The 22108-nt window shown below is 37.9% G+C and overlaps 1 protein-coding gene across 1 annotated transcript; it reads left to right on the top strand.

Moving 5' to 3' along the window:
- The first annotated feature begins 1361 nt into the window (after window positions 1–1361).
- Window positions 1362–21864, top strand: LOC105438062 (microtubule-associated protein futsch-like). Its single transcript, XM_030981810.1, has 13 exons — window positions 1362–1457; window positions 2837–3008; window positions 4042–4109; window positions 5524–5558; window positions 6447–6507; window positions 9407–9470; window positions 10943–11023; window positions 11767–11876; window positions 12530–12567; window positions 14614–14696; window positions 15738–15873; window positions 16998–17206; window positions 18193–21864. The coding sequence occupies exons 2-13, from the start codon at window positions 2856–2858 to the stop codon at window positions 21847–21849; spliced, it is 4695 nt and encodes a 1564-aa protein (XP_030837670.1). The 5' UTR covers window positions 1362–1457; window positions 2837–2855; the 3' UTR covers window positions 21850–21864.
- Window positions 21865–22108: the final 244 nt, after the last annotated feature.

Genomic DNA, 22108 nt, shown 5'->3' with positions numbered 1-22108 from the left:
CCGGGTTGATTGCCGGTAGTACGGTAATCAACTGTCCTATACCTAAAATGGCTATACCGTGTGGGCTAAGTTAGTTATCTGGCATGCAGCTGCCAAATGATTATGTGGCGGCCGCCAGATAATTCCTCTTTAATTTTAATTCACATGGTGGCTCTATATTGGGCATCCGTACTTGTACTTGTGCTTGCCGCACCCCTACTATGTTGATTTCGTTCTAAAATTAGAAGAAAACTGAGTGAAATTGCAGTAATGATGATTTGACGTGTTCCATGTGGAGTCAAATCATGTTTTACATTATTAGGTCAACAAATTGTAATATTTTAAATTTCAGATAATAAAATACATATGGAATAGAGAGTGTGTGATGGCATCGGTTAACTCATTTGTAAACCGCCCATCTTCCATGTGCGTAGCCAGGGGGCGTCGGTGGGGCGGTCGCCGCCCCCCGAAAAAAAACACGAAAAAAGAGATGAGAGAGCCGATAAAAGAAAAAGTAAGAAGACGTAGGGAGAAAAAGGAGCAGACAAAGAAACATGACAAAGACTGTGTTAAAAAGATTATTAAAAAAAAACGATTAACAGATATACATCATCCTTTATTTAAAAATATAATTGTGAAAAGAGCTTTGAAATTTATATAGCCATCAGTCCAGCCCAGATAACATATCATGCGTATCTGGGCTGGACTGATGGCTATGAATACACAATAATATGACTATCGTGTTCGTCACAGCTAGAGGTCCAGACGGATTCTACTTTGTGCAGTTGAGGAGAGTGTAGAAATTGCTAGCCCGCATACAACCCCGCTCTCATACCAGAAATAAGTCAAAATAATGTGGCAAATAATGAATATGAACAATAAATAATGAACATTATTTCCCGGCCGCAAGCAATATCATGGAAAACTTTTGATGGAATGCTGATTGTTTGGTGCCGAATTGGTTGACGTCAATATATTCATCACATGCATGATGCTCATTTCTGAAGATGTCCTTTAAAAAAATATTTTAAAAAATATATTTTTTTTTTAAATCAAAAAATTAAAAAAAAATTAAAAAAAAAAATCTTGTATCACGTACTGGCGTGCTTATGTGGGCGGCGGCGGGGGGGGGGGGGGGAGGGTTGAGGCCGTTTAATTCTAATTCGGTACCAGCAATTTAAAAGCGAAATTGCTCTTAGGAGTGATATTGAGCCTAAGAGCAATTTTATCGTATTTGGGATTAATTTTAGCTTTTAGATGTGTTAGTGACCGGTCCCTGCGAACTCCAGAGCCGTTGTGAAAAGCATGACGTTATAAATTCAATGCGTACGCGCCCACGACCTAATTCGATTCTACTATACTGGCTCAGCGCGTGCGTATACGTACGTACGTGTTGACATATCACTAAAGTCTAAATATTGTTTTGGAGGTCAATACAAGAAAATTTCTGCTTTTTCACTCGTGTTTTCCATTTATCAGTAAGTCATATTTATTATATCCGTACAGAAATATCATCGTTTTGTCAGCATCCAACTGTCATTACGTATTTTACTCCTAAAACCTTCAATAATTATAAAGAATAAACGTCTTTTTTCATAAATGTTTGTTCTCATGTCCCATACGTTTAAAACTGTGTTGTTTAATTCGAAGAGTCTCTACTTCACTGACGGTCCGATGTCAAGTGTTATCAATCATTGTTATGCCTTGTGTAGTAGATCTGCAATCTATACTATTTTTCTAGATTTTATATCTACCAAGAAGTTGTGTTTTATTTAAGGTTGTGTATCAGGACGGTTATTATCCAAAACTTGAAAGAAGAAGAAGAAGTTTACAAGCCACGAAACTTGCACAAATCAGGCAGCTGAGTTACTTATCCTAACTCTCAAAATTAAATCAGGTATAGACTAGGGCCCCGGAAAGATCTCCAACCTCGAAATCGGTTAGTGACATCAGTATCGCACAAGTTTCTGCACTTCCGGTAACTCCAGGTAGCTCTGACGCTGAACTGTTCCTTCTTCTTTCGGAAATATTTTGCTTATCATTCTATATTTTAAGTGACTTTATTCTTTAAAATCCTGTTAGAGGACCAATTTTTTTTCTTTTGATGGGATAAAGGAGGTAAGAATTCAAAATATTTGCGATTTCCCCTTAAGTGACTGAATACCGGGCGCGCTTCCCTACATGCAATATTTCATAAATCTTTTAATTATAATCTAGATCTAGATCTATAAAGGATTAGGTCTAAAGCCTTTAAAAAAAAAAAAAGGCTTAGCAGCTAGCAGTAGGGCCGGGGCGCGTCTTTTTTTTAACCTAACCTTCCCTAACCTTACCTTGCCATCCTATCGTTGCATTTGATTGGCTCAATAGGAATCATACATCATGTGCAAGTCATAAATATTCATGATACGCACGCACACAGAATCTGATGCAATAATTTATCAAATAATGAGATTTCATACAAAGATTACAAGTGCAAAGCTATGTTTATTTAAAATGAATGACATTGCGAGAAAATCGGTTGGCTTACCGTAAACGAATGACTAGCCAGGTCATAAATTGTCCATAATCATTGCAACATACTGGTTAAGTTCAGAATCTGGCCGATTTAATTTTGATCTCCACCACACTGTACCAATGCAAATGTTCATATATTCAAATATTAATATGCAGCGCAGGATGGCTAGGTTAGGTTTAAAATTGTCGCGGCTGAGGCGCTATCTTCATAAACAGGGACAAATCACTCGACTAAAATGAGACACTGTACTGCTGTTGGTTAATAATTGATAGACCTTGTGCCTGTGTGAGTGCTTCGAGTCAAGACAAATGGATTAAAATGCTTAAACTGTCTCCTTTTCAGGTCACGTTGTGTTTGATAGATGGATACATCGTCCGGAGGTGTAGGTGCCTCCGAACCTCGTCACCATGAGCCAGTTCCAGAACCGGCCATGATGGATGTTGTCCTCTCTGCAGAAGGAGTACAGACAGAAGTAGAGTTGCCTGGATGCCACAACTGCACAGTCTTACAAAAGGTATGACCAAGGCAAGCTTTGACTTTAATACATCCAAGAGGTATTTTTATGAATAGTGATACTGTGAAAACCCATGATTTAAGACTGCTCAAGGGAGTCAATAAAAGTTGTTTTTATTAGCAGGTGGTCTATATGTACAGGTTCCTTTAATACAGGTTTTAATGGGAAACTCTGCTCAAGGAAGACTAAAAATTGTGGTCTTTTAAAGCCCCACTGAACTACTTATAGCTACTTAAATAATGCCTAATGGGTGACCATTGGTCCCTTTTTTTCTTATGTTAATTACGAGCTGATTTGTCGAGATAACCACCTGTCTAGTGACCTTGCAGGGTGGTCTAATCCCTCCTGTACACTAGTACAGATAGCCTTTAAGATAGGAGGTCATAACCGTCAAAGTACAAGATCAGCAACATCTTTACGCTGTTCTCGACTAATCCATTAAGTGTTTCACAAACCCATCCTTGCCAAGTCGAGCGAAAAACTTCCCCGACAAGAGAATTGTCACAACTCCAAACCTGTCATATCTTATTTCACATTTTGGTATTTATATAAAAGCATTATTCAAGCAAAAAAACTTTTCTCATAAAGTTTTGATGCCTTAACAAGTAGTTGAGATAAATATTATTTGAACATCATCATTCTATCATAAAAAAGTCGTCAAAGATGGAACCATCTGCAATTACAGACCCATTAGAATAACGACAGTTTTCCCATACCGGTAGGTATTTCTCTAGATAATTTTGATTTTCAAGCACCTTGATACAAATCATATCACATAATTATTTGATTTAAATTTTTGTTAACTGTTTGTCTTATTTTCTTAACTTTAATAAAATCAGGGTCTTTTCTTCAATTGGATATGAGCAGCTTCATGTATAGTATCCTCTTACTTGCAGATTCTGATTCGCCCGTCGCCAAAGCAGCCTCTAGTTTCAACAATATTTATAAATACTTAGATGTCTTTTGGTACAAAATAAGATAAATAAAGAGAGATGCAGGACTAAGACCTTACATTTTTGATTTATTTTAACAGGAGCTTGAAGACTGCAAAAGGGACAGAGCATTCTTTGTAGATATCAAGAGAAAGATGATACTGACAGAGTGAGTGTATATTTGGACTATAGAAATACAGTTTATTATTATTGTTGTTGTTGTTGGTAATAGTAGTACTAGTAGTAGTAGTAGTATTCTTTTTTGTCTTTTTCTTGTTAATATTGTTATTATAATAAGTATTATTACTATTATTCTTATTGTAATCTATGAAAATGATAGGTCATTATGTTCATATACAGTGTAGCATAAGGTTTGGTCATAATAACACTCGTGTTAAAATTCCTTTTTTTGTTTTGTTTTGTTTTTCTGGGATGCGCTGTAGTGTTGCCACATTATCTCTGTAAGGCCTGTTTATGTTTTAGTGATGTGTAATGTCTCCCACTAGTATGATTTGGGTTGTGCCAAGGGGTTTGAACGTGTAACAGCTGCAGGTCTACATTTTGATATTACATGTTTGTAAATTAAGAGATTGATTAACATTCTTTACCTACCAACATTTTGTGTCACAGCACGTCCAAGTACATACATCTTCCTAGAGGGAATCACTAAACGTGGCCACTGTAAACAGTTGGTCTTTATACTTAAATAGAGATATGTCCATTATGGTATTTTGACTGTTCTCTTTACTATGTCCCATTTGCAGGCCAAAAAAATGAAAAGGTTAAATTCCAACGGCATTTGAAAGATGATACTAATTTAGAACTTCCCTAAAAAAGGTGGGGCTTGAAAATGTCTTCAAGTGGGAAAATAACGACTATTAGTTGTCAAATTGACTTAGGAGCTATAGAGCCAATAAGTAATACTTGATTTTCAGACCATTGTACCAAATGGTCATACGTTTTATGCTGCGCAAAGATTCAATCAGTTTAATTTTGGCCATCACAAGAAGTGGGTTATTGATGTAGACAAAATGCTAATGTACCCTTTACAGCTCATTTTATGTATGTTATTACCAAAGAAGCAGAAAAGCCAGTCAGTCACTCAATAGTGTCTGACAGTGAAGTCTAGCAAGTAAACGGGTTTCCTTGCACAAGTTGAATATTAGGACACTGCTAACGTTTAAATTTCACAGATAGGACATACATGATATATTCATAATTCCTGCAAAGTTCTACATAATTTGAGGTTGGCTGCAAAAGGGACATAGTACCTTTAAAGTTCTATTTATGTACTGTATTAAAAGTAGGAACCTTTAAATGTGCACAATGTCTTGGTAAGCTTGGCAAGTGGTTCTGGCTCGGCAAGTATTAGGCCCGCAAAATAAATTGATGATCATATTTGACATAACACTGGATTCTTTGCTATTCGTGAAAGTTTATTGCCATGAAAGTGGCTGCTCATAAACAATTGCAAAAGTTTCTTGATTCAAAAGTTTCTTGTTGCAAAATTTCTGATTTTATAGTAATTGTCAGATGATAATTTTTGTTTTTCAATCTCTCTTCTTCTTTTTTTTTCTTTACAGCACACTTATCCAGAAACACCAGAGCAAATGTCAAGATATCCTTTGAATAATATTTAAATAATTTGCTTAGATACCGGTATTTTTGAGAATAATGATAAAGTTGATCTTTCTCGTTCTGCAAATGGAGACTTTTTCTTATTGTTTTAAAGTAGACATTAAAAGAAAATCCCAAATATGGCCAATAATGTATCACTAGAAACCAGGAAGCTTACAGATCACAATCATATGTTTTGCGTATTGCATTGTACCCTTTCTAAGTGATATCTGCAAAAATCACTAGACATCAATTTTGAATCTGAAGAATAATTTAGAGATCATATTTCCTGTTTAAAGCTTAAAAAGTCAAGTTCAACTGCATAAAATGCTCTTGAATCAATGCCACAACATACATGTAAATAATAATAATAATAAAGGATAATAATGGGTTCTTGTATAGCGCTCATGTCAGTCAGATGTACCAATATTATAACGACTACTACTAATAATAATGATATCTGTTATTTGTATAAGACCTCATAGTTTCGAGAAAAATAGAATTACTGACTTGATATACTGAATTTAATAGCAATTTTTTCTTTAAATTGAGAAGCACTCTACAAAAAACAGTTATTATTATTAGAAGTAGAAGTAATAGTGGTAGTAGTAGTAGTAGTAGTAGTAGTAGTAGTAGTAGTAATATTAGTAGTAGTACCAGTAGTATCATTAAAAGTATGTTTATAATTATGAGTATGATGATAACAATAGTATGTATAGTATTACAAACATTTGATAATAATCATAATAATAATGGTTATTGTTATTACTTATTATTATTATTATTATTATTATTATTATTTCATTGTTGTTGTTGAAGAGAAGTTTTGTTAACAGGGCTACATGTACTGTGTATCTATCCTGTATCATTTTCTTTAACTCCACTGCACCATTCGAAGAGCAACAGAAGAGCATTCAAAATCTGACTGCGAGATTAGCTCAATCCAAGAGGTAACATACTTTTTTTCTTTGATTTGACTAAGATTAAGGCTTGTCACATATGACATAGATCACATTTCTTCTTTTTCTTCCTCTCTTTTTTCTTGATCTTTTTATACTTCTTCTTCTACTTCTTCTTCTTCTTTCTCTTCTTCTTCTTCTTCTTCTTCTTCTTCTTCTTCTTCTTCTTCTTCTTCCACTTCCACTTCTTCTTCTTCTTCTTCTTCTTCTTCTTCTTCTTCTTCTTCTTCTTCTTCTTCTTCTTCTTCTTCTTCCACTTCCACTTCTTCTTCTTCTTCTTCTTCTTCTTCTTCTTCCACTTCCACTTCTTCTTCTTCCACTTCTTCTTCTTCTTCTTCTTCTTCTTCTTCTTCTTCTTCTTCTTCTTCTTCTTCTTCTTCCACTTCCACTTCTTCTTCTTCCACTTCTTCCACTTCTTCTGCTTCTTCTTCTTCCACTTCTTCTTCTTCTTCTTCTTGTTCTTCTTCTTCTTCCTCTTCTTCTTCTTCTCCTTCTTCGTCTTTTTCTTCTTCTTCTTCTTCGTCTTCTTCTTCTTCTCCTTCTCCTTCTCCTTCTCCTTCTCCTTCTCCTTCTCCTTCTCCTTCTCCTTCTTCTTCTTCTCCTTCTCCTTCTCCTTCTCCTTCTTCTTCTTCTCCTTCTCCTTCTTCTTCTTCTTCTTCTTCCTTGTCTATGTTGTTGTTCTCCTCCTCCTCTTCCTCCTCAATCTAATGAAAACAATTCATGTACAGGCGGGTGTACCAAGGCTCCATGATTTACATTGCATTTTTACAATAAGGGGGTTTGCTTTGCATGTGCAGTGTCTGAGTTAGGCCCTGAATAAACATGAACATATTTACATCAAAAAGCATAACGTTTATACAGAACAGTTAAAAAATAATACTAAGAATTATTCCTTGCATTCTGGGGGCATGTATGCCTGTAAAAAAGGGCGATTGGGTGAAATGCTCCCCAAGGGAAGTTTGAGGCTGTAATTTTACCATGTCATAATGTGAACAGTCTTTGGTTTGGCTTAAGGACGGCCCGCAGTAATGTCCGTGCGCACCTTAGCTGCGCACTTATGTATTTTTCCATGCATAAGGCTTGCAGTTCCTGGTATCCTTCAAAGTAAATACATGATCAGCTGGCCCTGTGCACAAATACTACTGTGGAACGTCCTTATGGGGTATAATAATAATAATAATAGTGACTACTTGTATAGCGCACAGGTCCACCTTTCGGTGCTCATGGCGCTTTAAAAAAAGGACATGTAACAGACATAAGAAAGGGAGAAAAAAAAAATCGAAATTCTCCTAGACATGGTAAATTAAAATATTACAATATTTACAACGAAAGAAACAAATAAGTTTTCAGTTGTAATTTGAATGAGAAAAATTTGTCACTGGGAAGTTTATGTTTCTATGAAAACAAAAGGGGAAGTGGGTTGTATTACAGTAATTGATACTGAATGAACATGCAATACCGAGGTCCCTGGCTCAATTGCTGCAATCTAAATAAACATTTATTTATGATATTTCTCTTTGTTTGGAGCTTTATTGATAATTGTACTTGTATTGACTATCAGTTCAGAGCAACGAAAGAGGAAGTACATGTGGACTGTATTCTGCTGATAAGAATACCAATGACCAGGTCCCAGAATTGGGTGCTGATATGTACGTTTGTACATATACCTGTAATTATTCATGCGAGCGGTTTAGTCCAAATCTTTACAGTAGTGACGATTTATAAAAAAGATCTGTTTACTAATGTCATGAATACTTCTTGAACTGAAGTTCCCTGTGACTGCTTGAAAGCTTGCCTAAGGCTCACCGGATATAGCAGCAGACAATGTATCCTAGGTGTGTTTGATTTTGTGCATGGCAGGTGAGTCAAGTTAATTCTTGAGCTTAGGTTTTTCTTGACAGCTTGAAAGCTTGCCTGAGGAGTGTCAGATATAGCTACAATCAATTTATGCAAAGTGCATTCAATTCATGCCTATGCCTTTGTGCACAGCAGGTGAATCAAGTACAGTGAAACCTGTATATAAAGACCACTAATGGGGACAAGAAATGGGGCCCTTATGACCTGGGACCCGTTTCACAAAGCCTTTTTCAATGACGAATGACAAAAATCTGTGACAAATCTGTTGATACCCAATCAGAAGCAAGGATTTCAGTAGCTTATAACAAAAACTGTCAATTGTCACTGATGACAAGTTTTGTGAAACACCCCCCTGGTGGTCTTTATATAAAGGTCTCTTTGTTTAAATGGGAAACACTTTTCAGGAAGAAAAAAATGAGGTCTTTATAGACAGGTGGCCTTTCCGTACAGGAGGTCACTAAAGCAGGTTTGAGTGTAGTTAATAAACAGGTCTATTTGTCTCCGCCCACTAAAGGTGAATTAAGGTATGTAGGTCAAAGGTCACAGAGGTCAATTTATGAAATTGAAGGATTTTAGTCTTGCTATCGCAATATCTAAACATGGTGACATTATTACTATAGGAAGATGATCCAATTACATTTTGGGGCTAGAAGGTTAAAATCATAGTCGTTCGTTGAAATTTGATGATGGGCTTTTTCTTTTCATCGTCATATGTCTACAGCTTTACAAGCGTGCTTTCATGTACATGTACATGTAGGTCCCATCATATTCCTCTCAGTTAAATCAGTACTCTATATTGACCACTTATCTTTATGTTATTTATTATGTATTATTGATTGTTATTTTATCACACAAAAAACAACTTGTACTTTATTTTGAAATGTATACATGAGAAATATGAAAATAAATGGAATGAAATGTCAGGAATAATTCCATCCATTTCCCATAATAAATCTCGGGCGGAGGCGTATACATTTTTGTAGGAGACGCAGTCACATTTACCGGTATCTTGTTTTGTTTTTTATCCTGACAGGGATTGTAAAGTGTTGGAGGAGCAGCTCGCCACAACCTTGAAAGACATTATTCCATGGAAAAAGGTCAGTATTGCAGTTTGGTCAGAAGTTTCTAATTTGTGCGTGAATGGCTAGTCCATACCAAAATGTACTTTAATATCAGGGAGGTGTTTCACAAAGATCCTAAGTCGAACTTAACTCTAAGTTGGACTTAAAAAATATGGAGAGCCATTAGTAGCATTTTAGAAATATATATTTAAAAGCAAAAATTGAAGTATTTTAGATTTTTTAATAATTCCACATCAAGAACATGAAAACTCCTTGGTAATGGAAAATATGAATGATTTGAATCAACATTTTATGCCTTTTAAAATAATTTGTACAAAATATTTTTATAGATGTTAACTGCTTTCCATAATTGTTAAGTCCAACTTAGAGATAATTTCAACTTAGGATCTTTGTGAAACACCCCCCTGGTCATGGGTCATGGAAAGTCATGGAACATGCTAAAAATATTAATATTTCTGGAACAATTTGGGACGCGATAGCTTGGATTTCTCCCAATATACATGTATGTACATTTTAACCCTTAATAAAAGGCCGGGTTATATTGGAGTTCGCTCGGCCGTCTTTGGGCAATGACATGCGCAAAAGGAAGGGAGAAGAAATAAAATACTGGTATACAGGCTTTGGAGGAGACCCCAAAACAGGAACCAGAGTAGATCATAGAATCATTTCATTAATCAATAATATATGACAATGGATATCATTATTTGAAATACACAAGAAATACATTAGATTTTGCTTCATTTCAGTACAGCTATAGATAAAGAACAATTTTTGCTCGATAAGTACGTCTTATGTAACTGCACAATTCCAATATAATATCTGTTGAATTAAATAGCCTTTATTACCATGATTACACCTTGTTTCATAAAATCAAGGATAATTGCGATCTGGTGCCTTGTTTGTTTCTCAAGCCATGCAGCCTTCCACGTCTTATGCGCATTGCTAAGACAATGCAAACAATGGGTATGCGCCAGTGCACGCAGGGTTAATTGGATACGGTATGAAGCAAAAATAGACTCATTTGACCTGGGGAGTGTTTCACAAAGACGAAGATCGACTTTAAGTTGGACTTAACTATGACCGGCCATTCATGCCACTGGTTGCTCTCACCATTGGTCTATCAATTATGATCTTTAGATAATATTCTTTCCTTCAATAATAAACTATCAAAAAAGCTCAATTCTGTAGATGTGTGAACATGATTTGTACGTCCCTTGAGAGACCATTGCCAGTAAATGGTGAGAGCAACTAGTGGCATGAACGGCCTGGCATAGTTAATCCAACTTAGAGTCAATCTTAGTCTTTGTGAAACACCCCCCTGGGCAGTCAATATAACATCGAAAAATGAATAGGAGTGAAATATGTGAATTACGCTCCTCTCAATCGATATCACAAGAAGAGCTTTGAACCAATCACAACTTTGTATCTGTAAGAGCTATCTAATAACGAAGAAAATGTCTAATTTGCTATCGTCACCTTTGTTACAGGATAAAGAACGATTCCTTCAGGAGTCCCAGGAGAGCAAGAAACAATTTGAGGTTCTTCACAATAAACTCAGCGCTCAAGAGGTAAGGAGAAAGAAATCAACTCTTTATATGCCACATAAATAATCTCTGAAATTAGCGGTAAAGCCTTACCCAACTATAGACCAAGTCCTGTTTGATGTGGGACCCGAACAACATGGTTCATTCACATTATTTTGGTGCTGAAATTGCAAGTAGAGGGTACCACGTACATAAGCCATTATTTTTGCACAGATCTTTATTTTTTGCGAATTTTATATGTGTTTTCACATTTTTACATGTTCGTGCACCCCAAACCAGGAATGGCACAGTCATCTGGATACTACTTCACAATCCTTCAGATATTGTTTTATTTTTGCACATGTTTTTATTTGTTTGCGAATCTTAAATGCGCTTTCACTTTTGTACGTGTTCATGCAACCCAAACCATGAATGACGGAAAGCGTGAGATACACTAAATTTTCATTTTCTGGTCGACGCATAACCTTTCATGCAATTACATATGATGATGCAGTATTATCTTTGACTTCAGTGACATTGAAAACCGTTTTCTCCAGTCTCTTACGTATTGAAAGTAGCCTGTGTTAATTATTGTGGTAATTCTTATAAATGACAATGTCCTGTCATACGCAATTTTAAACAAAAAAAATGTACAGTCAAGCAATAAAGCGCAATGGCTCAGTGGTTGAGCAGGTCATGCTTTCTTAGCAGTCGGGTCAAAGAACAAACCAACCAACCAACATGTATCTTTGACTGTAACAAATTTGATTTCCATTTTCTCCTCTCAGTCTCTGATCAGACAGTATGAGAGTAAGCTCGAGGTGTGTGATGAAGAGAAAGCTACCTTAGAGTCGGACATCCTCATGCTCAAGTCTCAGACGGATGCCATGAAACAGAGGTGAGAATCTGCGTATCTACCTCTCCTGGACTACCCCAAGCCCCCGCCCCCTTCCCATCCCCCCTCATACCCCTCCCTCAAAACCCCCCTCTCACTCCCTCACACCCCTCCCATTGGTCATGTACCCGCGTTGGATGCTCATTGGCAGATGAAGGTCATTTTTTACAAAATCTTAAAGATGCATACCCGGTAGTAATGGGCTCTCATGGGGAATCTGACACCATTCGGGTGTTTACTCATTCAGGTGTTTCATGACCAACAAGCCTATTTTCCACTCATCCCTCTATTCGGTAAAGCCTACCCCATTTTTTATGTGTAGGTAAATGAGTCACAGCTGTGCGCTACGAAACTTCTTCACATATTGACTTAGCTCTGTGTTATAAGGAAATGAAATGTAGGGCGTATTACGCTTTACATCATTTAAACAATTTAAAATATGCCACAGTTTACTGCTGCATTTCTCATGTGCTTTCTACTTTTTGAACTGAATATTATCTTGTTGCTATTGTATTTTTTAATGTCAAGTGTGCTTTTTCCCCAAGGCTATTCACCAAGTATTCAGTTTTTAAAACATGCTTGTAATTAATATGATATCATATTATTGAATAAAAATGAATTTTGATGATTTTCTCTTTTTTTTGTTTTTTGGTCAGCTCCAAGAAAGCATCCACCTCATTGGAAAAGGCAAAGGGTGAGTGTATGCCTTAAAAATGATTTTTTTTTTTCTTCTTTTTTTCTTCCTGTTTTCCCTTTTTTTTCTTCTCTCTGCCACATGACCTGAGACTAAATGCGATCTTATTTTAGAATAATTGGCAATTGTAATGTTCATAATAGTATATTTAGTAAAACTCTGTGTTGTAGCCATTAAGCTGAGTTCTACAATGTTTTACAAATAAAAACACCCTGCAAATACAGTGTACATGCATGATATAAAGTAATAATCAAAAATAGTGAAGATGGTTCTCTAATATTCTATGCGAGCATGTACAGGTGCATCAACTACAGTAAAACCTGTATATAAAGACCGCTCAAGGAAAACATGAAATGTGGTATTTGTAGACAGGTGGTCTTAATGTACATGTTCCTTTAGTACAGGTTTCAAAGAGCAACCATATTCAAGGGAAGTAAAAATGTGTGGTCGTTATAGACAGGTCGTCTTTCTATGCAGATGGTCTCTAAAGCATCTTTGACTGTAGTCTACTCAACAAGTTTCTCTTTATAGAATTAATATCTGAAAACCTCTATTTTTTTATTGTAGTATCGCATCAAGGAAGCACTTACATGCAGAAAAAATACTCGTTAGCGATTGGTACACTTTAACCCTTACTGTACTGGGGGGGGGGGCCTGGGAGGCCCCCCCCCCCTCGACATTTTCGGAGATTGCGCCGCAACCGCTTGGAATTTTGAATTGTCGTTTCATGACTTTTTTCCCTCAAGTCTTACGCACATTTTGATACCATTTTCTACGAAATCGGATATACCTGTAAGGCGTTACATAACAATTAGTATGCGCATGTCATCAAAAAAACAAACAAAAAATAAAAATCGCATCAAAATTTGCATAAATTATCATTATTAATTACATTAAAATAACTTTTTTGTGTTAGAAAAGAAGTTTCATATGAATAATGAGTTTCCACATTCAAAAAGTGGAGTTTGACACGTTTTCTGTAAAATGCATAAAATTAGCGCATTTTGCATAATTAATTAGGCTAACGACAAAAATTTGCATATTCGGAAAAAACTAATTATACCATCTTGTTCCTTACGTAGATATACATGTATACAAACATGCAAATTTTTGTGTTCATCGGACAATCAACGGCCGAGATCATAGGGGGAAGCCTCCCAGGCCCCCCCCCCCCCCCCCCCAGTCAGTGGGTGCTCAAAATAGCCCAGTACAGTAAGGGTTAAAGAGAAGGTTGAGTTCTGGGAAGAGGTGAAAAATAATTTGTGAGCATTACTCATTCTTATTATGCAAGTGTGGAAGAACATCAGATAAGACATGTTCCCTGAAAAGCATGGCTCTTCAAATGCCTTCATATTCTAAATATACATGTAACATCGTAAAAATTGGGGGGCCGGCTTTTTACGCCACGTGTTTGTGTAGTCCCATATACATGTACATCTTTCTGTGTACAGTGTTTGTAACTTTACCAAGACTTGGCCAAATTTCTTATCATTTTGATGATTCCAGAACCTTGTAATACACACAAATTCTTATATGCTAGATGATCAACATTTTCTGGTCGGTTCCACACCGTTTCTTTCACAATGCAATCGCATGACCAGAACTCAACTTCATCTTTAACCCACCTGTTCACCTGTATACCTACATTTAGTCTGGTTTAAACCTGTTTGCCCTTGATATCCGGGGTTCCATGTCACCATACTGTATTCCAAATGTGAGCACCAAAAAGTTCAAAAGATTACTTTTACAAAGAGATATTGCTGTCTATCTATACTTCCAGTAAACAGTAAATTGGCTTGTTGAGCAGACTAGTTTATGCTTGCGTAAGTGCTTGTGTAGAAAAGGGCACATGGAACCCAAGTCTGACTTGGGTTTCTTACGCGCCATTTTATTTTATCCTTTAATCACTTCATTCAAGTTAATCATTAACTTTTATAATGCCAGGTGAAAGTTTTTCTTGAGGTTTTTAGCTACAGGTATACACATTAAGACCACTAACCTTTAACCTCTAACCTCTAACCTCAAACCTTTTGCTTGTACTTTCAGAGGACACCAGCAAGTTGAGGAAAGAGATGAGTCAAGTCCGGAAGTCCAAAGCCGCTGTGAACATGAAGTTTGAAAGAGCTAAGGTACGTCACTCCAATCGGTTGTAACCCTTCAAACAAAATCAGAGAGGGACAAAGACAATAGCTTCATCAGCTCCTTCTTTCTTATTCCCAAACCCCCCAAAACAGATTCGCTTCAAATCCTTTCAATCCGCTGCTACTTGCCTGTGGAATAAACTCCCCGCATTTTTGAGAAATTTTACTTCACTTGATTTTTTTTTTTTAATCAGAAAAAAAACCCATGTAGATTTCATATAGATTAAAGGTAAAGACCAGTTATGGTCATGAGATTGCATTGTGAAAGAAACGTTGTGGAATCGATCAGAAAAGGTTGATCATCTAGCATCTAGCATCTGCAAGGTTCTGGAATCATCAAAATGATAAGAAATTTGGCCCATTCTTCGTAAAGTTACAAGCACTATACACAGAAAGATGTATATGGGACTACCCTATATCTCTCACAGACCATGAGAGAAACAAATTTACCAAATATATGAATTAGTAGGCGGTTTCCCGGCAATTTTGTTGTCATCATGTATTAGTCAAAACATATTCTTTCACATGATTGGTAATGAGAGCTTCCATTTCATTTTTTGAAATTGGGGCGTTTCCAATACTAGTCTTTACCTTTAATGCCTTTCTGATCGTGTAAAATTTTCTATTCTATTGACCAGACAAAGATAAAAAGAATTGTGCAATCTTCTGATGTGTCTTTATAAATCACCATCATTACCATCATTGTTATAATTTTTTGATATCATTTCATCTTTGTGATTCTATTGAACGTACAAAGATTTTAAAGAAATGTGCAATCACCTTATTTGTCATCATCATCATCATCATCATAATCATCATCATCATAATCATCATCATTTTCATCACCATCATCCTCATTGTTATTATTATTTAATATTATTTCATTTTTTTTATTCTGTTGTCTAGACAAATATAAAAACCCTTTTTTTGCAATCACTTGATGAGTCATCATCATCACGTCATCATCCTCCTCCATCATTGTTATCACATCATTTATTATCATTTCATCTTTGTGATTCCATTGACCAGACAAAGATGAAAGAACTGTGCAATCTCCTGACCCGTCACGGCGTCAGGGCCCCAAGGATGAAAGGATTCGGCTCATCTGACAAAGAGGAAGAAGAAGAAGAGGAGTACATGGAGGAGACGGATTCAAGCGACCAAGGTACCAGAGGGAAAAATATACGGGGGCTAGGGGCGAAGTAGCCCCCATAATGTCCAAAAGAGCCCCCGAAAGTCACAAAAGAGCCCCAAAAAATTTGCATAGAGTTCAATACAAAACAAATTAAAGAGTGATATTTTCATGCAAGCAAGCTTGAAAAGTAGCCCCCGAAATTTTTAAAATATTTTTACAAGTTACAAACAAGATCATTCTAGGCACTCATTTTGAGTAATATTCATGAAATATTAGATGGCCACAGGGGGGGGGGGGGATATCAGAAAAAATTGCCTTCAACAGAATTATAAATGTATTGCCCCAAGTCAAAATCAAGGGCAATATGGATGTTTAATTAATGAGGGGCACTTTTTTCAATATTTCCCCAAAGCAGATTCAGCCAATATTACTACATGTATTCGTATGTATATGTATATCGGGTACATCCCTATAAGTTTGTTTGCCTGTTGTCCAGGTCATTTATTATTTATTTCAACTAAGGAGAACAACTATGGCATACAGTGTTACTACATTTTCAATTGTTTTAGCATTTGTACATCTTGCTTACATACCCAGTTTGTATTACTACAAGCATAGTAGAGATGTAAAAAGACAAGGAGATGAAATTGTTGTTGTCCTCGGGCATGATTAAGTGGAAAATGTGAAGATATCGCGGAAGAAGCAATACGTTATGAAATATATTGAACGTTGTCTTCAAGAGTGGGCAAAATATGTGTATTCAATGGGGAAGTCCACCCTGATATTAAGTTGGTTTTAATAGAAGCAGAAAAAGGAGAGAAACGGGTTAGTGAAAGTTTGAGCAAAAAATGATGGAAAATAGTGAAAACAAACTTATGAACTTTTAAAGGTGCAGTCAACCAAACAGAAATTGGCAACTCTGTGACGTATCTTATTATCATTGTTTTTATTATATGTATTATCATTATCATTACATAATTATTATTAGTAGTATTTTTACTTCTAGAAGTAATAGTAGTAGTAGTAGTAGTAGTAGTAGTAGTAGTAGTCGTAGAAGTAGTAGTAGTAGTAGTTGTAGTAGTAGTAGCAATTGTAATAGCATGTAGCAGATGATCTGTTGATGAAAAATCCTATCCTTTTATTTCACCTTTCAGATGAGGATGGAGGTGGCAGAGTTACCATGGTGACGAAGGAGAGGACCCCAAGAGATGCGGTCAAACCCGTTACCGTGCCAACGTATCGTCCTCAACAGTCTGGTGTCCAGTCTCAGCCTTCAAGTGCTCCTCCAAGTAGGAGACCTTTTCCTAAGATGGATTTCACCTCCGTGGCCTGTCTCTCACCTCTCCCACCCTCACCACCGAATGTAAGTTTATAATAATAAAGATAATATATAAGGTAAACAAGTAATATATGAATGATAATAATATTGAAATAATTGTATTAATGATAATAATAATAATGGTAATTTTAGTAATGATAGTTAAAAACAATAATGCTCAAAGTCATGCTAAAGTTATAATAATGATAATGATGATAATAATATTGATAATGATAATATTAATGATGATAACGATAATAATCATAAAAGCAATGGTAGTAATAATAATAGTAGTTGTTGCGCTTGTACAATGTTTAATATTGTCTTTATATTTAAAAGTGCATTATATTGTGCACACAGTGTGTGCGGGCAATTATTGAATCCAATGACCGGGGTAATATAATAGAGACATCATAGATGTATTAAGCGCTATATAAAAGCTGAATATTATTATTATTATTATTATTACTTGTCATTGGATTCCATTGCTCACCTGCGCATGATAGTGCACATGCTCTGCTCCCTAGGGAGTATTCTGGTCAAGGCCCTTTTTACAAGTGCACAAATGCCAATCCCACCACACCCTACAGGGTACCACCTGAGCGGAGAGTTGTAAACGTAGGTAAATGACTTGCCAAAGGACACTAGTGGCATGCTGGGACTCAAACACATGACCTGCACATTTTCAATGAAGTGTTAAATTCATGCGACTATGAAACTAGTATTCAGTTGTCTTTAAAGATAAAGTTGATTTTTGGTTGGGTGAATGTGCATACATTTTGAAAGAAACCATGTGGAAGCAAAAAGGAAAGTCTATTTTAGAGCATATAAGAAATGGTGTATACTGTGAACTACTCAGCCTTGTTGAAAGCCCCTTGCACTGCACACAGAAACAGGTATATGGGACTAAGTGGCACATGTGGCATGAAAATTTGGTCCAAATATTTTTCTGAAGACAAAAAAAGTAATTGACATTGGTATATCTTTCATGGTAACAACCCTTTTTCATTTCTCTGTTGTAATATTCACAGACTCGAGTGGACAAATCCAACAGCTCTGACAGTAATGAGAGCGATACTACACTGGCAGAGGCTGCAGCCAAAATCGAGGCCCAGCTGTCCACTCCAGTACTTCTGAGGCGCCGAACTGAACAACCTGATAAGGAGCAAAGTAGACCATCAACCAGAGTCTCCTCGAGACGAAAAGCTCCTGGAAGAGTAGAAACAAAGAGTACAGGTGCAACAGAGGATCCTGAGAGTAATGCAGATGGAGCAGGATCTCGAAGGGGTCTTCGATTTTTGAGGAAGTCGTCTGAAAGTAGTGAAGGAACTCGTAAGCCTTCTACCGGAACATGTTCCAGGGAGTCGAAGAAACTTGAGCAGGAAAATTCAGCGGACGGCATGTCTGAGAAGAAGAGACCACGAGGAAGGCCTAGAAAAGTTAAGGATGTGTGCAAAGAGAAGCATGCCGATGTGGATAGTGATGATAGGGAAGACCTTGCGCAGAGACTGCAGGGGAGAGTTCAGACCCTGTCATCCTCTGACGAGGAGGTGGAGAGGAAAGAAGATGCAGGAGGAAAGTGTAGAAGGGAGCGCAATGGGGTATCGGCTGTACGCACCCGCTCAAAGACCAAAGGACAGGTTGCGAGTGGGCAAAGTGGGCAAAGTGTGTCGGAAGATTGCAACGTCTTGCCCTTGACATTGTCCAGTGATGAATCCAAGCGTTCGTTGTACAACCCCGGGGGCAGTGCTGCTAGCGATGGAAGTGAAACGGCAAGCATTGTTGGGAGAAAGAAAAGGCTGACTATGAAAAGGCAGACCCTGAGAAAATCAAGTGCACTGAGCGATAGCAGCGAAAGTGAAGATGATCGTCGGAAAGTCAATGGAACACACCCGAGCCAAGATGTGGTTGAACCGTCTGCAAGTACTTGTCATCAGTCAAGGAAGCCCGAAGCATCGCTGATTGAAGGTGTTGCTGTAAAGCGGCTTTCAGATGAATCCAATAAATCTAATAAACTGACATCAGACAGCGAGGCAGATTCTTTAACCAACGCTAGGAGGACATCAAGAAGGTTGGCACATCGACAGAGGAATGTCAAAACACAGGCCTCCAGTGAAAACACTGGAAACAAAACAGAACACTCCAAAGATATGACTGAAATACAAAGCAAAGTAGCTACAAACGATAGAGAAAGAGTATCTGATAATGATAAACAGTCTTTAGAAAATCCTCAAAGATTGCTAGCCAAAAAGAGAGTGACTAGACATTTGAATAGGAAGCTTTTGAGATCAATGAGTAGTCCACCAAGAACGAGCTGTTCCAGACGAGGATCTGAAGATGATAAGTCTGGTGGAGATAGACCTTCGCAATATCAAAGGAAGCCTGGAAGAAGTGTTTCTAAGGATGAGAACTCCATTTTGTGTAAATCGTCAAAAGAAGATGGTATGCCATCCAAGTTAGGACAAGAGAGTGTTGGCGAAGACACATCGTCTCAAGGAAGGACACTTCTTAGAAACTTGTCTTCACCAGCTCGTCTGACAAGATCAGCATCACGTAACTTTGATTCATCTGAATCTTGTTTGCCCTTCACAGGGAAGACAAGTTCAGAACAGGAAGACCAGTCTTCAGTAAAAGTAGATCGTTACTCACCTTCAGAAGATGAAAAATCCTCAAGACTCACCAGAGCTGCTGCAAATCCAACAAGGAGATTATCGCAGAAACGAACTCATAGTGATTCTCAAAGCTCTGAGGATGAGAAAGGGGTTAAGATCTCAAAATCGATGGACACAGGAGCAGTGGAGAGTGGAAATGGCGACAAGGTAGGGGAGGATAATGAGGAATTACCTGTGCGAAATGAAGGGAAAGTCTTAATGCGGTCGGAGACTGAAGAGTTTGTTGCATGCATGGATGATGTTCCTTGCATGGATGGAGAAGAGCAAATTGAGACTGGGAAACAGACAGGAGAGAGCTTGACAGCAGAAAAAGACAAGACCATTCCAAGTGATGTGAAAGACACAAAGAAAAGAAAACTCCCCAGCAGACAAAGTAAAAGAATCAAACTTTCTTCTGTGGATACGATTGAAAAGAAAGGAGAGGGCTCATCATGTATGGAAGGTGTGTTTGATGATGCAGGAGATGAAAACTCAACAATTGATGCCAACAGAAAGTTGAAGAATCACGAACATGTGGACAGACCAAGCACTAGCAGAGGATTAGAATCATCGGTGGAAGGTGCTCATGTAGAAGCGCTCAGAGCACAGCCTCCGATTCTAGTTCCTCAGCATCGGGAACGACATGCATCCATTGCATCACTGCCTTCCTCAGGGAGGAACAGCCCTGTGTCGCCTCTTCAAGAACCCTTTCAAGGATTTGACGCTCGGCCGATATCTCCCATGTCTCCTGAAAGGCCTGTCGAGAGGGTGTCTCCTATCATGCCTACATTCTTCTTCGATTTGCCAGCTTTCCCTAGAATGCTATCACCTTTGCCACCAAGTCCGCCACGATTCCATCCAGCAGAAGACACTGTTGATGTAACCGAAGGGGACATGCAAGAAGTGATGTCCGAGGAGAATCCTGAGGCGCAAGCTCAGCCAAGGATGATATCTCCGCTCTTCCCGACACCCGTCCCTTTCGCTGTCTCGCCCATACCTGAGATGTCCGTTCCACCTGCTATTTCTCCTATAGCCGATGTCCAACATCCCCCTGAGATTTCACCTATTGCAGATGTCCAACCACCTGTACTGGGTGTCCAAACAATCCAGACCGTTTCTCCAGGAAAGAGTCCCCAACTGCCTTCTCCTAGGATTTTCCATTCTGTAGCACCATCGGACGCCATCACAGTGCGACCTCAGCATAGTAGTCCGAGCTATAACCAGGACAAAACCACTGCCATCCGAAGCCTTAACGCTGTCCTGGACAGAGATGACAACAAAGGGGATCACCGAAGTAGCTTTTCAAAGAAATTGATAGCCAGAAGGTCCAGTGCTGAAGAACCTGGTAAGAAACCTGGAGATACCAGCCAGAATAATCCACCATCTCATTCTGAGGCGAGGAACGAAACTCGAGCCATCAACAGCGGAAACCTTGTGCTAAATTATACCCAAAGAATCTGTGCCAAACCTGAACCCGCCAACCAACCTCATAATTCAACTCGGGAGCGAAAGGCAAATGAAAGTTTAGTGAAAGAAAGCCAAAGTGTGACCTTGCCCCAAAGGTCTACAAATAATCTAGGAGAACTGCATGGAAAGAACGATGTGGTGCATCCACCGCTGTTACAGAATAAGAGTGGCTTTAGCGAATACCTGCGGAGGACGGATGGACATGAAGACGCAACGGCTTTTAGCAGGGTCATCCCTCACCGGGAGGAAAACAGATCCTCCGGTAGTGGAACCTCCTCCATGCAGCCCCCCAAGACTGAAGAAACAAAGATCCCTCATGATGAATGTGCCGAAGAGAAGACACGCCTTGTACCGGACAGGAGAATCCAAGGAGAACCCAACGAAGGAAGAAATGTGCCTAATGCTACAGAACCTGTAGTTCCTGATAAAGCCATCTCTAAGCTACCAAGCAAGACAACTGTCGGGAACATATGGGGACAAATGGCCTTTCATGACCGAGGAGAAAGAGCGAATCGAAGTCGAAAGAAGAAGCAAACCAGGGGAACTTCGGTAAATTCTCAGGTAAGTTGAATCCCTCTAGGTTTTGAAACAATGTATTTTAGCTTTAGAAGGAAAGGGTGTGAAATAATAGGAGTTATTGGCATATCTGCTTTGCATTTAACTTTAAACATGTGCATAACAATTAAATAAATTATTTGGTAGTTGAATTAAGTTTCAAATGTAACCTAGAACAAGGGCATAAGAAGTAAAACGCAAGACATTTAGTGTGTTTTAAGAGCAACAGGTACTTTAAATTTTAACCATCACCCTTTCAACAAATTTATAGCGA

This window comes from Strongylocentrotus purpuratus, unplaced genomic scaffold (assembly GCF_000002235.5).
Source record: "Strongylocentrotus purpuratus isolate Spur 01 unplaced genomic scaffold, Spur_5.0 spur5_scaffold_12, whole genome shotgun sequence".
NCBI lineage: Eukaryota > Metazoa > Echinodermata > Echinoidea > Camarodonta > Strongylocentrotidae > Strongylocentrotus > Strongylocentrotus purpuratus.
Note: the sequence above shows the minus strand (reverse complement) of the source record. Positions and strands in the feature narration are given on the sequence as shown.